General features: G+C 44.0%; 1 protein-coding gene across 1 annotated transcript in view; it reads left to right on the forward strand.

Moving 5' to 3' along the window:
• The first annotated feature begins 8 nt into the window (after positions 1-8).
• LOC124130979 (deleted in lung and esophageal cancer protein 1-like) overlaps positions 9-18,120 on the forward strand; it is a 47,032-nt gene continuing 28,920 nt past the window's right edge. The window contains exons 1-16 of the mRNA XM_046494031.2: positions 9-117; positions 808-1,050; positions 1,648-1,801; positions 2,087-2,197; positions 3,207-3,388; positions 4,287-4,504; positions 5,258-5,339; positions 6,004-6,091; positions 7,327-7,500; positions 9,890-10,023; positions 11,580-11,763; positions 12,295-12,457; positions 12,638-12,836; positions 14,184-14,424; positions 15,026-15,165; positions 15,745-15,838. Coding sequence (XP_046349987.2) covers positions 823-1,050; positions 1,648-1,801; positions 2,087-2,197; positions 3,207-3,388; positions 4,287-4,504; positions 5,258-5,339; positions 6,004-6,091; positions 7,327-7,500; positions 9,890-10,023; positions 11,580-11,763; positions 12,295-12,457; positions 12,638-12,836; positions 14,184-14,424; positions 15,026-15,165; positions 15,745-15,838 — 2,392 coding nt within the window. The 5' untranslated portion in view covers positions 9-117; positions 808-822. The remainder of the gene's footprint in view (positions 118-807; positions 1,051-1,647; positions 1,802-2,086; positions 2,198-3,206; positions 3,389-4,286; positions 4,505-5,257; positions 5,340-6,003; positions 6,092-7,326; positions 7,501-9,889; positions 10,024-11,579; positions 11,764-12,294; positions 12,458-12,637; positions 12,837-14,183; positions 14,425-15,025; positions 15,166-15,744; positions 15,839-18,120) is intronic.

The raw sequence follows: 18,120 nt of genomic DNA on the forward strand, positions 1-18,120 counted from the left end.
CGGAAGTCAGTTGGAGGAAAGAAAGTGCCTGACAACGCAGACAACAAATTGAGGATATTCTGCTTTTCAGATGTCTTTTCATTGATCATACTTGTAATTTAAGGATACTTGTCAAAGGTAATTCGTACTCAAGACATGTTATGCAAAGGAAAGTGTTTCAAATGCCTGTTACCGAGTTAGTTGACACTTGTATTAAAGATTTACTAAACGGGCACTTGTCAGTTCAATTGTTGAACTTACAGTTGACTCGGAGGTCCAAACTTCAGTCATAGAGATCATGTTTGGTTAATTTCCTGATGTGGAGTCATCAATAACATTCCACGGCAAATGCGGTTACATTCTCTGTTTTTGTATTTACATTGACTTGATGACACAAATTTATAAGCAAAGCTTAGACCTTGTGTAGCATCAGCATCAGCTGAGTTCATTGACATTCAAATTGAACAGTCTATTCATATTTTCCTCTAAATTTATTTGGAACTCAATGTCAGAATTCAAAAGCATTAAAGTAATGGCGTGAAGCACATTATGACATCATACTTCTCCAGAAGTCACTTCATTATGATGATGATGATAATATCTAATTAGGCTATGTTTATGTAAAGAAATACTTATTTCCAAAAACTTTGTTTGATAATGTTAAAAAAACTATCAAATGGCGACAGGCAACAATATACATAATAATATAATTATATGAAGCTACAGGAATGAAAACAATGCAAGAAGTGACAATCACTGGAAAGTGACTTATCAATAACTTGGCAATAACAACCATGACAGGATGAGTAAATGTATTTTGTTTTTTAGATCAAGAACACAACCATGGGGAAGACAAACCCTGAGCCCCAGAATGCTTCGGGACAGGAGCCTCCAATGTATCTACAGAGGCCGTCAACAGGGCACTCTCAAGATGTGCGGCACATCCTGGCTAAATGTTTCCGGCAGTTATACACTCGAGATGCTGTAAGACCCGAGACCGTGAAGAATCTTCAAGTCTCAAAAGGAGGGGATGACCCATATCACGAAAGATATGTTGACTCTCTACAGAAGGTAATCCAGTATAAATTTGTTAACTCTGTTTATTCAACATGTTTGTCATGTCAATGGCCCTGTGAGTGTCTGTATCAATATTATGGCTTCACATCAACATAATGCTGTATTTCTGGCGATCACCTGAACACCAATCTTAGTAACCAAGGCCTTACTATCATGTATTTTATGTACTTGTTATAGAGTGTACTGGAGCAGATTATTTAGTTTTACAGTTACACATTATTTTTCAGTAAATTAATATATGTATATAAGGCCAGATAAATTTATTTACATAAAACCTTTGCAAAAGTGAAAAGCTGTGTATCATTGAAACATGTCACGTTTTTATGATTGTATTTTGGTAAAAACTTTATTTTAGTAGGTTCTTTTTTAGGAAATTAACCTTCAAAAACAGCTTCATTTTTTCCTTCTGCCTTCTTTCATGTTGACCCAGAAGATTTTTGAATTAAGAAAAAAATAATTGAATGAAGCAGATATTGTGTTTTATGATCTTGCTGTGGAATTTAGTTAAATGATGTTCACATTTAGAACAAAATGAGTTCGCATTGTTTACACAATATCATCAAGGGGAACTGACAGAAGTGAGTGTTGCAGGTTTACACAGAGTGGCAGAGACGTATGGATGAGGCAGCCATGCTAGAACGGCACATCATGCAAGCTCAGGCCCGGGCAATGTCAGCTGACGAGAGGGAGTTGAACAGAACAGCTCAAAGTTGTGATAAATATCCCGATCTCGGACTCCCACCAGGTTAGTAGAGTTAGCAACATCTTTAATCCCACTATAAAACCGTCATAAGTCATGAGTTGTACAAGCAGCTACACACTTGCATGCACCTTGCTATATAAGTGCAATATTATAATCTTGAACGTGATGATGGACCCTTTTTACCTCACCTACTTCTGTCAGAGAAGGATTTTTTATCTGTTTGTAATGTGTTTAGAGCCTAGAGACTCTATACATTGCATTTGATCAAATGTTTGTTTAAAAACTCTGTCAGCATCATGCTAATCACTATCATGAATTTGTGTTCAGGTCGGTCTCACTTCCGTTCTTGTATTGATACGGAGCTTCTGAAGAAACACAACCTGCTCACCCCCGAGGACTACGCCACCGAGGACCCCATGTCTGTACCACCACCCCAAGGTAGGTGGGGAGGGAGGCAGTCTTCACTGACTGCATGTGATCTATCCAAGTTGCATGGTTTTTGGATCCCTGTGGGCTTTCTACAACCTTCGAAATTCACACCCAACCCAACACTTCTAAATTGTGCTGACTAGTAACAATCCAATGATTCTTTGACTTGTAACATTTAAGGGCTATAATTCTGAACCAGTTCTCAACGCTTTAATTTTGAAACAAATTGGAGCTAAATAAAACTAATAGAAAATGAAAACAAAGTGAACATTTTGTCTCGTTCAAGCAGGACTAACTACAGACTCTGAGGACTAGTGAAATAAGGTTTCCACTGATCATAAGGAGTAGTATTAAAAGGGACAAATTTCTAAGGCTGTTGTACCAACATTAAGCTCTTACACTGTGATACAGTCAAGTCCCGTTAATCCGACATCGATGGTTTCATTTGATTATGTCGGATTAACAAGTATGTCGGATAAACGAAATTAAGTAGTACCAACGTTCGTGATCGAAAATCGGACAACGACACGATAGATAAGGATTCAAACACGATTTGTCTCGCATCAAAACACGGGCTGTGTACTCGCGGGCAGATGACCATGGAGTACGCTGATCATTGTGTCGGATTAACGAGACTGATTAATGAGTGATCTCGGTAATTCGTTGCAAATTAGGTGTGTCGGAGTCGGTGTGCGGGACTGTCGGATTAACGGGTCTAAATAGCACCGATTTAATCAGTTCCCACCATTAGTGTCTGATAAAGCCTACTGTCGGATTAACGAGTGTCGGATTAACGAGACTTGACTATATAACTGAAAAACTGTTCGACTAAGTGTTAAACCCAACTCACTCACTCTTTCAGGACATGTCATGATGTGAATGACAAGTGTAACTTAATGAATCACAAAATTTGAAGTCTGAGTTACGGACAAAAGTTTTTTTCTTCAATAATAATTCACAGTTTACAACCTCACTTTAGCTTTTACTAATTTCATGTGATGTTTTCTTAACGCTCTAGCTTCGAAAGTGCCGAGTTATGCCCGTGAAACACTGACATCACAGCAACACAGTCGGCGTAACGAGGGGCGTGAGGACTCCCCCTTCCCCACGGGGGACCAGCTGGCTGTTAGTGAGGAGTTCCCAAGCTTCATCTCGGACGAGGATATGGAGACTAAGGGAAATGATTATGAAAATGATCTGGTGAGTTAGTCAACTCAACACTTGCTATTAAAGATGTAACCATGGTAAACAATTCTACCATGAATTTGGGAAATTTGCAAATTCTGATAGGTCAATCAGAGGTTTCAGATCACAGTAACCACTTCTGATTGAAACACCTGCTTTGAGTGACACATCATAGTGGAAACTATTTAAACTGCTTATTTCTCAGTCATTGTCAGAAGACATTTTGCATTCTAATATGCATTTAGAGGTTACATAATGCAGTTGCTGAAGCTACACTATTCAAAGTATGTGTAACAATAAATATCAGGCTGAAAAAAACAATAGAAACCGACTAAAATAGTGTATTTAAAGATTTAGGGACAACAGGGAGTTTCAGATTTGGAATTTTTCGGCCAGTAGCCGACTGTGTCATCATATTAGTTCTACTCACATATACTCTCTTATATCATTTATGTCTGGGAAAGGCTATTATCAATTAATAATATATTGACCATTTGTTATTTAATGTATATTTTATACTTGATTGTTATCTAAAAAACCCTGATGAAATCAACAGTTTATACAGTGTAAAGAGAACAAAGCCTTCTCTGAAATGGGCTATAAAAATGGGGCACGGGTGGCCCAGTCGTCTAAGATGCCGCAATTCACTGTGCAGAGTTGCGTCCCTTGGGCACATCAGAAACCTAGATCATGGGTTCGAATGGGCTCTTTGGGTAAATGCATGACACCTGCATCACTTCCGGCTTTTATCCCATGTAAAGCTGACACACTGTCATGTATAACTGAAATACTGTTTAAAGCGGTGTTAAACCTCACTCTCACTCACTCACTCACTCACTCACTCACTCACTCACTCACTCACTCACTCACTCACTCACTCACTCACTCACTCACTCACTCTCATTTGTCCCAGGACACATTTCCAAGGGTTGATGCATGGAAGCAGCACATGACAGAAGAACAGCGAGAGATGGAGCGCCACGACCTCGCCAACCTCCAGGCCAAGACAAACTACCTCCGCAACCAACGCTTCCTGTCAGGTTCAGCGCCCCCTGGTATCAGGACCCTGATCAAGTCACACAAAAAGAAAGCCAAAGAGATCGGGGTAGAACCCAAACCAGAAGACTCCATGTAAGTACTGGTACTTAGCTTTGTAATATAGCGGTCCGTTAAGATCCGGGGTAGAATAGGTCTTCAGCAACCCAGGCTTGCCGTAAAAGGCGACTATGCTTGTCTTAAGAGGCGACTAAGGGGATCAGGTGGTCAGGCTCGCTGACTTGGTTGATGCATGTCATTGATCCCAATCGCGTGATCGATGTACTGATAATGCAAAGTAAAGGAATGTTCTGCCATGAACTTGTAAAATACTCGACTTTGATTGGTCAATTAGAGGTTTCAAATCACAGTAACCACCTCTGAATGAAATAGCTGATTTGCCCACTACAGAAGCTAACATATTTAGAAAAGAATTTCATTCTCAATTATTGTCAGTAGACAATAGAGGTTTCAAATCACAGTAACCACCTCTGAATGAAACAGTTAACTTGACCACCACAACACTACAGAAGCTAACATTTTTAGAAAAGAATTTCATTCTCAATCATTCCGACTGTCACTTTCATGATCTGGTAAGCGATGCTTTGATTGGTCGGATGAAAGGTCGTTCTGACGTGACCCGTTATGGGATGTCCTCAGATCTTTGTTTAGTGATAACGAGAACTAAGATCTGATTTTAATGAGATTGTTTGATATCAAAAGACACTTGGCTGAGATTCTCTATGTAACACTAATCCCAAACACAAATTACAACATGTGGCTTCAGTATGACGACTACTTACTTTGATGGTTCAGAGACAAGTCACAGTTATTCTGTTTGTGATTTAGACCTCCGGAGCCTACACCAATATTCTTGGCGTCCCCTCCAGAAGTTGTATTCCGGGAATACCAGGTGGAACAAGTTTACGAGGTGAGTAGTTTGACCTGTCCGGGGAGTGTTCTGGGAATACCAGGTGGAACAAGTTTACGAGGTGAGTAGTTTGACCTGTCCGGGGAGTGTTCAGGGAATACCAGGTGGAACAAGTTTACGAGGTGGGTAGTTTGACCTGTCTGTGGTGTGTTCTGGGAATACCAGGTGGAACAAGTTTACGAGGTGAGTAGTTTGACCTGTCAGGGGAGTGTTCTGGGAATACCAGGTGGAACAAGTTTACGAGGTGAGTAGTTTGACCTGTCCGGGGAGTGTTCTGGGAATACCAGGTGGAACAAGTTTACGAGGTGAGTAGTTTTACCTGTCCGGGAAGTGTTCAGGGAATACCAGGTGGAACAAGTTTACAAGGTGAGTAGTTTGACCTGTCCGGGGAGTGTTCAGGGAATACCAGGTGGAACAAGTTTATGAGGTGAGTAGTTTGACCTGTCCGGGAAGTGTTCAGGGAATACCAGGTGGAACAAGTTTACGAGGTGAGTAGTTTCACCTCTCTGGGGGGGTGTTCATTTTAATCATAAATTCGTTTAGAAAGAAACATAGTACCATTGTAAACTGATCAATAACTTACACTTGTGCTATGCTAACATTAAGATTCAAAGATGTCGTATGTCAAATAATATGTATGTATTTTTTCTTCTGTTTTTACCAGATTGTGTTGGAATTGAAGAACATATCAACAGTGATTCGCCAGTGCCGATCCTTACCTCCTTCAACACCCTACTTTACTGTAGGCCTAGGTGGGTAGAACTGTAGGTTTGGGCCTGTAGGACTAGGTGGGTAGGACTGTAGGTTTGGGCCTGTAGGACTAGGTGGGTAGGACTGTAGGTTTGGGCCTGTAGACCTAGGTGGGTAGAACTGTAGGTTTGGGCCTGTAGGACTAGGTGGGTAGAATTGTAGGTTTGGGCCTGTAGGACTAGGTGGGTAAGACTGTAGGTTTGGGCCTGTAGGACTAGATGGGTAGGACTGTAGGTTTGGGCCTGTAGACCTAGGTGGGTAGAACTGTAGGTTTGGGCCTGTAGGACTAAGAGGGTAAGACTGTACGTTTGGGCCTGTAGGATTAGGTGGGTAGAACTGTAGGTTTGGGCATGTAGGACTAGGTGGGTAGGACTGTAGGTTTGGGCCTGTAGGACTAGGAGGGTAGGACTGTAGGTTTTGGCCTGTAGGACAAGGCGGGTAGAACTGTAGGTTTGGGCCTGTAGGACTAGGTGGGTAAGACTGTAGGTTTGGGCCTGTAGGACAAGGTGGGTAGGACTGTAGGTTTGGGCCTGTAGGTCTAGGTTGGTAGGACTGTAAGTTGGGGCCATGCTTAGAAGAGAATGGCAGTAATCCTATGTTTAGCGCTAGGCTTTAATAGAACTGCTAATCCGAGTTGGATGTTCTGTAATATTCAGAATTAGAATAGGCCCCTGGAAACGCACGCTTGTGGTATTAGGCAACTAATGGATCGGGTTGTCAGGCTCAGTGACTTGGTTGATTGTGTGTCATTGTACCGTCACTCCATGGGCATTAATGAAAAGGCCACTCCCAACATGGGTTTTGGCTCAAAATAGATGATGAGAATAGATTGACAAAAGAATCCATAGCTACATAAAATAAGCTGTTACAGTGCAGTGACTGCAAGTAACCCGACTGTATGAGAAGTGAATGCTAGGTGCACAAACTGTGTTGGTTGTATCGATTAATGAGCAGAGACACGCACGCACACAGTGACACACACACACACAGTGACACACACACACACAGTGACACACACACACACACACACACACACACACACACACACACACACACACACACACACACACACACACACACTATGTGTGCAGTAATCTTGAATGTCATGTAAAACCCCATTTCACCTCAACACCTCTCATGCTATCAACCACCTGGATTCCCTAATTTCAGGATGACATGATATTGCTGCTCTTTTCCACTCTGTCTTTCATCTGTGCCTGTTGTTTCTGCCTGGCAGGTCAGTTTCCAGGGGAGCATGGTCTGGTAGCAGCTGGCATGAGCTGCAAGTACCCGATCCGCTTCGTCCCCGACTCTCTGAAGGACTTTGATGATGAGATTGTCATCCAGACCCAGTCCGCCATCCCCCTCGTCATCCCCCTGCGTGGACGAAGAGACCCCCCTATCCTCACACGTAAGTAGTCGTCATACTTAGGTCACATGTTGTAATTTGTGTTTGGGATTAGTGTTACATAGAGAATCTCAGCCAAGTGTCTTTTAAAATCAAACTACCGTATTCGACGTAATAAGCGCCCAGGGCGCTCTCAAAATTAGAAATAGGGGACCCTTATTAGAATATTACTTTGGTGGAAAAAACAGAGTTGAAAGATAAATTTTGTGGTTTATGCTGACAGTCTGAACTGTTTATATACGACAGATACATTTTTCCAGAATTTAATTGCCCATACTTAAGGGTGCATATAACACACGAGTGCGTATTATACACGAATAAATAAGTCCTGTGTACATTGATAAATTGGAAGGGGTGCTAATTGGGATTGTTCACTTGCCAATATAAGCAAATATTGCCGTGGGCGCTAATTAGAGCGGGGCGCTTATTACGTCAAATACGGTATTTCAATATGAGTGAAAAAAAGGTTTACAAATGATGGGTTTTGTGCTTTTGTCAATGATTGTTGATATGTTTGATGTCAAAAGACTCGAGGATGAGATTCTATTTACTATCCAAACTCAGTTTCCCAACTTTTTCAGTTTGTAAACAGTAACAACCAGTGTTTTGAATGTAAAAAGTGCAGTGAACCAGCTTCAGGGGCAGAGAGATAAGTGGTCGTGGTAATTGATGATGCCACGAGGGTCTGAAAGCATTGTGATACAATTTCATTTCAGTGATAATTTGTTTGGAGATATCATTTGATCAGTACTGGACAATGGTCACTGTCAGGCGGGAGACTGACCTCCCTGTATGTAGACCACACAATCTAACATGTCTATCTGTCCACCACAGTTCCCCACAAACTGGACACTGGTCACTGTCTGGTGGGAGACTGACCTGCCTGTATGTAGACCACACAACCTGACTGTCTATCTGTCCAAGTTTCCCCCAATACTGGACACTGGTCACTGTCTGGTGGGAGACTGACCTGCCTGTATGTAGACCACACACTCTGACTGTCTATCTTTCCAAGTTTCCCCCGATACTGGACACCGGTCACTGTCTGGTGGGAGACTGACCTGCCTGTATGTAGACCACACAACCTGACTGTCTATCTTTCCAAGTTTCCCCCAATACTGGACACTGGTCACTGTCTGGTGGGAGACTGACATGCCTGTATGTAGACCACACAACCTGACTGTCTATCTGTCCAAGTTTCCCCCAATACTGGACACTGGTCACTGTCTGGTGGGAGACTGACCTGCCTGTATGTAGACCACACACTCTGACTGTCTATCTGTCCACGGTTCCCCCAATACTGGACACTGGTCACCGTCTGGTGGCAGACTGACATGCCTGTATGTAGACCACACACTCTGACTGTCTATCTGTCCACGGTTCCCCCAATACTGGACACTGGTCACCGTCTGGTGGCAGACTGACATGCCTGTATGTAGACCACACACTCTGACTGTCTATCTGTCCACGGTTCCCCCAATACTGGACACTGGTCACTGTCTGGTGGGAGACTGACCTGCCTGTATGTAGACCACACACTCTGACTGTCTATCTGTCCACGGTTCCCCCAATACTGGACACTGGTCACCGTCTGGTGGCAGACTGACATGCCTGTATGTAGACCACACACTCTGACTGTCTATCTGTCCACGGTTCCCCCAATACTGGACACTGGTCACCGTCTGGTGGCAGACTGACATGCCTGTATGTAGACCACACACTCTGACTGTCTATCTGTCCACGGTTCCCCCAATACTGGACACTGGTCACCGTCTGGTGGCAGACTGACATGCCTGTATGTAGACCACACACTCTGACTGTCTATCTGTCCACGGTTCCCCCAATACTGGACACTGGTCACTGTCTGGTGGGAGACTGACCTGCCTGTATGTAGACCACACACTCTGACTGTCTATCTGTCCACGGTTCCCCCAATACTGGACACTGGTCACCGTCTGGTGGCAGACTGACATGCCTGTATGTAGACCACACACTCTGACTGTCTATCTGTCCACGGTTCCCCCAATACTGGACACTGGTCACCGTCTGGTGGCAGACTGACATGCCTGTATGTAGACCACACACTCTGACTGTCTATCTGTCCACGGTTCCCCCAATACTGGACACTGGTCACTGTCTGGTGGGAGACTGACCTGCCTGTATGTAGACCACACACTCTGACTGTCTATCTGTCCACGGTTCCCCCAATACTGGACACTGGTCACTGTCTGGTGGGAGACTGACCTGCCTGTATGTAGACCACACAATCTAACATGTCTATCTGTCCACGGTTCCCCCAATACTGGAAACCGGTCACTGTCTGGTGGGAGACTGAGACTGACCTCCCTGTATGTAGACCACACACTCTGACATGTCTATCTGTCCACCACAGTTCCCCCAATACTGGACACCGGTCACTGTCTGGTCGGTGGTTACCACGTTGCCCAGTTCTTCATCAAGAATGAAGGCGGTACTGGCCGGTTCTGCATCATGCCCAGGTCGGCATGGCCAGCCATTAACTTTAAGGTAAGATGATAATTTCAATAATTCAGTTTGGAAAGAGTTCATGCTGAATTTTTATATATGCTTTCATGTTGAGAATTCTGGTTCCACTTCATACTATTATGCAACTATATGACAGATGTACTTGAATTTTTAACCTACTTTTATTTACTTCAAATGAAACTGCACATGTTCCAGTTGCCTGGCAACATGGAAAACTACTTGTGTGACTCCATCTCCAAGCAGCCCGTGAAGATTTGGGGTAGAATAGGTCTTCAGCAACCCATGCTTGCCGTGAAAGGCGACTATGCTTGTCGTAAGAGGCGACTAACGGGATCGGGTGGTCAGGCTCGCTGACTTTGTTTGATGCATGTCATCGATTCCCATTGCCTGGATCAATGCTCATGTTGTCAATCACTGAATTGTCTGGTCCAGACTCGATTATTTACAGACCGCCGTCATATAGCTGGAATATTGCTGAGTGCGGCGTTAAACAACAAACAAAACAAACAAACAAATACAATGTATTGTCAGGGCTTATAGTTTTTACTTATACTACATTACTCCTTAATGCATTTACTGCTTACCTTAAGACAAAAGTAAGAGTACTATGAAAGGAATACTTCACCCATTAAGTTTTCCACCACATTAAACAAAAGTTGGAGAGCCAAGCAAGACACATCCTTCCCTGTCTACGACGAGCAGTAATATGATTTGATGTGACATCACATCTGGTCACATGACAGCAGCGATTGTCGTACAAAAAGTAGATTTGAGATGGAAACAGCTTTTTCTTTTTTCACTCAAGACCATCGCTAGGTGCTGTCTCTTTTGTCGTAAGGTAAACAGTAAATTGTATTAAGGAGTAATGCAGGATAAGTATACAAATGTAAACAATATTAAGATTTCACTAATTTGTGTGAAATCATATAAAAACAGCTGAACTTAAACTTTAAAACCAAAATGAAGTCAAATTCGACGATAAGTTGTGGAAATGCTAATCAAATGGATGAGCAGACAGAAAAAAGACGTAAAGTAACAAAACATTGGAGGTATAAGCAGACAGATCATTGAATTTGTGCAGCTTGTCAAACACCGGGACCCTGTTTTATCCCCAGTAGGGGGAACACCCTCAGTGCCAGAATATTTCATTTGGAGGACGATTTCGTCTGTCGTTTTTTTATCGTCTGTATTATGCTATTTTCATTGTCATTTTGGTCAAGCGTTTGTGATTAAGTATGCCATGAAGTATTAAAATCTGCAAAGTTATTGTGTTGATGATACTTGCCCTTTAAGACAGCCTTCTCTGTAAAACAAACAAATGTTTGTCTTGACAATTTTAAGTAACAATAAGATATATGGATGAACAACTTTTTTTTTACAATTAGGAGCAATGTTTCGGTGTAGGTTCTAACACCGTTATCAAGCGGTTGATGTTGCTCATTAGCTGTTCATCCATATATCTTATCCTTACTTAGAACTCCAACTTCTATATGCCTCTCAAAGAAGGTGACAATTTTACATTATATACAGTTATGATAAACAAAAAATATCTCTGATATTCCATATTTCCCTGACAGTCCGTGGTAGCCGAAGGCAAGGTTGTGATGCCTCCATTTGACGTGCGGCCCTCAACGTTTGAGCTGAGGCGGGGCCAGTCCGGGATCGTGGAGGTGATCTTCAACCCCCATGCAGCCAAGACGTTCAACCAGGAGATCACCATCGCCTGTGACAACTGCCAAGTCCAACACTTCCTGCTGAGAGGTAACTGCAGGCCACTGACCAGTTATTGTGTTTTCTTTCATGTTATTTCTGAACATCCGAAAATAAATTATAATGTAGAACAAACTTTGATTTTTTAGAAACTTGGAGCGAATGGGCTCATTTCAGTGTGAGGACAAAGTTGTGTGGATTTCTGTTACACACTGAAGAGATGGAATGAAGAAAATACAATTAAAACCATGATAATGTTTTGTCAACTATCTGTACCAAAAATCTGTAAACGCCTCTAAAAGTCTGGCCTAATTGACAGAGAGAAAAGGTTCTTAAAGCTTGCTAGATTGTGAATCATTGAGCCTTGACTGCATTGGTGGTGCTCACAATATCAATCACTAGATTGTCTGCTCCAGACTTGATTATTATAGGCTGCCATCATACATCTGGAATATTGCTGAGTGCATTGTTAAACAACAAACACACAGACACTATTCTGACCCAATCTCCTCAAAGGGAAATTTCTTAAAGATATTTGTATCACTTAAAAGTCAGTCACATATGATATCGTCTCAACTACAGGTGAGGGTCAGACAGCGCAGGTGGCCCTGGACTTTGTGGAGAGAGGAGAGTCCGAGACCCTGCCAGGTGAACTGACCGACTTCTCCGCACAACACCGCCTTGTGTTTGACGACCTCAACCCATACACGTACACAGACCGTGTCATCACCGTCCAGAACCTGACGTAAGTATGGGCTCAGGTGGGGCGAAAGGCAAAGATGCTGCAATGCACTGGGCAGACTTGCTTCCCTTACCCATGCCTGGATCAGCTGGTCAGCAGTTTTAAATTCTATATTTGTCCCGATAACATAATGAGGATTATAAGAAGTTTGCAGGACCATTAATGAAGCTGTATTTCTTTCAGGAAAGTTGACCTTCCCTTCCAATGGCTGACCTACAAACCACATCTAAATCCACCAGATACAGAGGCTCTTGACACGGAGAACGCAGGACCTCGAGATCGCATACCTGACCTTGACACTGCTTTCAGTGTCAGCCCCAACAACGGGATGGTTCCTGCTGATGAGAAGATGGAGTTCAAGGTCACGTTTGCTCCACCAATGGTATGCATAGATGACCTTGTTGAACTGTCACAGCATCAAATACAGCATTGCTGTTTCAACTCGGGCGATTTTTTTATTCATTGAGCACATCCTCTTCAGATCCAGAGGGTGATCAAGCAGGCTCCCTGGGTCCAGGGACCCATTGCACAAAGCTTTTGTAGGACTACAACTATAATAAACCTAAGTGTGGGAGTTACAATCACCTCGGCGCTAAGATAGCTTTGTGCAACAGGGCCCAGTTCGAAAAAGCGATCGAAGGGCTGCGACTGTCGAACTCTTTAACATAACTCCAGTCTTTAACATTAATCTTATGATCGACAGTGCTGAGATTGCTTTGAGGTACAGAACCTCTTGACTATCCTTGTGGAAATCAACCCGTGAAGATCCGGGGTAGAATAGGTCTTCAGCAACCCATGATTGCCGTAAAAGGTGACGTGTTGTAATCACTATGTGGCTTTAATACTTCTGACGTGATTTTTAGTTTAAACATACTCGCCACTAATACACAGTCACAAAGTGAAATTACTCAGAATGGACAATGATAGATCTCCAGTAAGTGTACATGATTCAAAGAAGTTCAGTCATTTTTTTAATCAGTTGCCATAGCTGCCTACCATCTAATGATCTACTAGTGGCATGGTTTAACCATCCGACTCCCCCCCCCGACCCATCTTTGTGAATCTAGGTTAGAATAGAATAGGTCCCCAGCAACCTATTTTGGTCATCAGAAGTGACCAAATGTGGTCAGACATGATTGATGGCCCCGACTGCGTGAATCATACTCACAATTTCAATCACTGGATTGTCTGGTCCAGACTCGATTACTTACAGCCACATGTAGCTAGAATGTTGCTGAGTGCAGCGTTAAACAAGAAACACACTGACACATGCTTTGGTTGTAATATTCTGTAGTATTGCTGCTTGAAATACACACTGAAACTATTACCGTATTCGGCGTAATAAGCGCCCCGCTCTAATAAGCGCCCACAGCAAAATTTATTAATATATTGGCTTGTGAACAATCCCTATTAGCACCCCTTCCGGTTGATCAATGTACACAAGACTTATTTCTTCGTGTAAAATACGCACTCGCGTGTTATATGCACCCTTAATTATGGGCAATTAAATTCTGGAAAAATATATCTGTGGTATATAAACATTTCAGGCTGTCAGCATAAACCACGAAATTTATCTTTCAACTTTTTTTTTCACCAAAATATCATTCTAATAAGAGCCCCCTATTTCTAATTTTGAGTGCGCCCTGGGCGCTTATTACGTCGAATACGGTAGTTTGTTTGTAGTATTGAAGCTTGAAACATCACTGATGCAGTCCCTGCTCTGTTTCAGTTGAACTCCTTCCACAGTATTCTGCACATGGTTCTGCAACAAGTGCCACGCACCAGCCAGAGCATGAGGGCCATAGTTGGAAGGTCAAGTGCAAGGTCAGTTACAGCCTTGTCACAGAAGAGGTCAGTGTCAAGCAAGACAGAGAGTTCAGTTCAGATGAAAGGGTCAAGGTCAGCCTCCTCTGAAAGGTCATCTGAATCCTCTGGAGATGAAGACGGAGAAGTCATCATTCCAATCGATGGTGAGTAGACCTTTTATAATTTATCGATTCACAAATAAATTTCAGTTAATTTTCTCCAAAATGTTGATACATGTAATAGTTATACATAGAATAGGTCTTCAGCAACCCATGCTTGCCATAAAAGGCGACTATGCTTGTCCTAGAGGCGACTAATGGGATCAGGTGGTCAGGCTCGCTGACTTGGTTGATGCATGTCATCGCTTTCCAATTGCTCATGATTAATGCTCATGATGTCAAACACTGGATTCTCTGGTCCAGACTCGATAATTTACAGTTTTGGTCGTGAGGCCTCTGAGGCCAACCCAAGGAGGCCAACCCACGATGGCCTTACGACTGACACCATAAGGATACTGATAGATACACTGAGGGAGGATGGTTATAACTGGCTTATGCCAGTTTATCTGAATGAATTTATTTTGAAAACCCACACATTCAGACCCTGTCAGACTCTTTGTTTTCAGGGGGCAATGAAATATTGTGCTTAGATTTGTATAAATAAACAGTTGATAATATCTACCAATACCGCAATAATATCGAGCCTGCGTTAATATGGAGTCCTACTACATATGATGTGTCATGGCTTGTGTGTGTGTGTGACCAGGTCCTATCTACTGTGACACCGTTGGTCTGGAGATGGAGGTGAAGGGGAAGAGCGTCCCCCTCAACGTCGTCCTCCATCCCTACGCCATCTTCCTGCCAGGCAAGAACCCCATCGGCACTACCATCAAGAAACTCTTCACTGTACGTTCGATACCATCTCCTTAGAAACTAATTATATTTTTTATTAAAATTCATGGGGTTGCCACTGTCCTTGAAGTGTATGTCCATTCTACCCTTAGCCTGCGTTCTTTTGATTCAGACTCCGTTTTGTTTTTTGTTTTTGAAATAATTAAAAAAATAAAAAATTCTATTTTTGATTAAAAATGGGCTTTGTAGGATCTATTCTGTTTGTATTTTTGTTGCAACTTGTTTCAATGGAAACGACTCTCACCTTTGCAGTTCAGGGTATCCTTTCGGCAATAAACATGTCTGTTTTGGATTGTTGTGCTATCATAAATCAACAAGCTCAACACTGAAATATTCTCCAGGACTGACCACAACAGTGATTTTTTGGTGAAAATATATACTAAAGAACACCTGCTGTTTTCATGGCCCTGACAGGTGAACTATAGTCATATGAAAAATCAGGTGTTCTTTAACTTCTAAGAGTAGCATATATTAGATCAGTTTTTGAAGTTCCCCCAGCCTGAAGCCATTTGTCTGTTGTTTGAGATGAAAGCATGGTTGTCACTGATTGACTATGTGGGTTTCTATTTGCAGATGGCCAACCACAGTTTCTCCACGGTCACCTTCCAGTGGCAGCCTCACAGTGACAAGCACATCATCGAGGTGGAACCTCCGTTTGGAGAACTAGGTAACACTTCACATGATGACCCATCTGTCTGTAGAATAATATAGCATGTATGCAACTTCAGGGCATCTCAACATCACTTTCTAGGAACTGAGAACTGGTTTATGTGGGTAGTATTTAATGTTTTCCAAACCTGGGTATAAACTTTATTATTAAACTGGTTTTAATTCATGTATTTTTTATGACTTTATTACCACCCCAGTGGGCTGGTGGTAGATCATCTGCTCAGAGAGCAGAAGGTCCAGGGTTCAATCCCTAGCCATGTCATATTAAAAGACGTTAAAAGATGGTACTTGTTGTTACCCTGCCTGGCGCTCAGCATTAAGGGGCTAAAACAAGGGCTGGTCGGCTCGGAGTCAGTATACTGTGTCGGAGTGGGGTATTCATGTAAAACTGCGGCATGGTATCACAGTGGGCGAACACTGTAAAATTGGCGTTAGTCCAGTCTAGTACATGCAGCCATACACAAACATGACCCACATTGTTTCCCAGACCAAGGTTTGTTTATGTGTCCCCCTTCACTGACCCCCATTTTCCATGGACCACCGTTGTTTCCCCAGACCCTGGTATGTCCATGTGTCCCCATTCACTGATCCCCATTCTTCACTGACCCCCGTTGTTTCCCCAGACCCTGATATGTCCGTGTGTCCCCCTTCACTGACCCCCATTCTTCACTCACCCCCGTTGTTTCCCCAGACCCTGGTATGTCCATGTGTCCCCCTTCACTGACCCCAATTCTTCACTCACCCCTGTTGTTTCCCCAGACCCTGGTATGTCCATGTGTCCCCCTTCACTGACCCCCATTCTTCACTGACCCCTGTTGTTTCCCCAGACCCTGGTATGTCCATGTGTCCCCCTTCACTGACCCCCATTCTTCACTGACCCCCGTTGTTTCCCCAGACCCTGGTATGTCCATGTGTCCCCCTTCACTGATCCCCGTTGTTTCCCCAGACCCTGGTATGTCCGTGTGTCCCCCTTCACTGACCCCCATTCTTCACTGACCCCTGTTGTTTCCCCAGACCCTGGTATGTCCATGTGTCCCCCTTCACTGACCCCCATTCTTCACTGACCCCCGTTGTTTCCCCAGACCCTGGTATGGCCATGTGTCCCCCTTCACTGACCCCCATTCTTCACTGACCCCCGTTGTTTCCCCAGACCCTGGTATGGCCATGTGTCCCCCTTCACTGACCCCCGTTGTTTCCCGAGACCATGTGTCCCCCTTCACTGACCTCCATTCTTCACTGGCCCCCGTTGTTTCCCCAGACCCTGGTATGGCCATATGTCCCCCTTCACTGACCCCCATTCTTCACTGACCCCCGTTGTTTCCCCAGACCATGTGTCCCCCTTCACTGACCCCCATTCTTCACTGACCCCGTTGTTTCCCCAGACCCTGGTATGTCCATCTGTCCCCCTTCACTGACCCCCATTCTTCACTGACCCCCGTTGTTTCCCCAGACCCTGGTATGGCCATGTCTCCCCCTTCACTGACCCCCATTCTTCACTCACCCCCATTCTTCACTGACCCCGTTGTTTCCCCAGACCCTGGTATGTCCATCTGTCCCCCTTCACTGACCCCCATTCTTCACTGACCCCCGTTGTTTCCCCAGACCCTGGTATGTCCATGTGTCCCCCTTCACTGACCCCCATTCTTCACTGACCCCTGTTGTTTCCCCAGACCCTGGTATGTCCATGTGTCCCCCTTCACTGACCCCTATTCTTCACTCACCCCCGTTGTTTCCCCAGACCCTGGTATGTCCATGTGTCCCCCTTCACTGACCCCCATTCTTCACTGACCCCCGTTGTTTCCCCAGACCCTGGTATGTCCATGTGTCCCCCTTCACTGACCCCCATTCTTCACTGACCCCTGTTGTTTCCCCAGACCCTGGTATGGCCATGTGTCCCCCTTCACTGACCCCTATTCTTCACTGACCCCCGTTGTTTCCCCAGACCCTGGTATTGCCATGTGTCCCCCTTCACTGACCCCCATTCTTCACTGACCCCTGTTGTTTCCCCAGACCCTGGTATGTCCGTGTGTCCCCCTTCACTGACCCCCGTTGTTTCCCCAGACCATGTGTCCCCCTTCACTGACCTCCATTCTTCACTGGCCTCCATTGTTTCCCCAGACCCTGGTATGTCCATGTCTCCCCCTTCACTGACCTCCATTCTTCACTGACCCCCATTCTTCACTGACCCCCATTCTTCACTGACCTCCATCCTTCACTGACCCCCGTTGTTTCCCCAGACCCTGGTATGTCCATGTGTCCCCCTTCACTGACCCCCATTCT

The sequence above is a fragment of the Haliotis rufescens genome, unplaced genomic scaffold (genome assembly GCF_023055435.1).
Source record: "Haliotis rufescens isolate VD_foot unplaced genomic scaffold, xgHalRufe1.0.p SCAF_10, whole genome shotgun sequence".
Classification (NCBI taxonomy): Eukaryota; Metazoa; Mollusca; class Gastropoda; order Lepetellida; family Haliotidae; genus Haliotis; species Haliotis rufescens.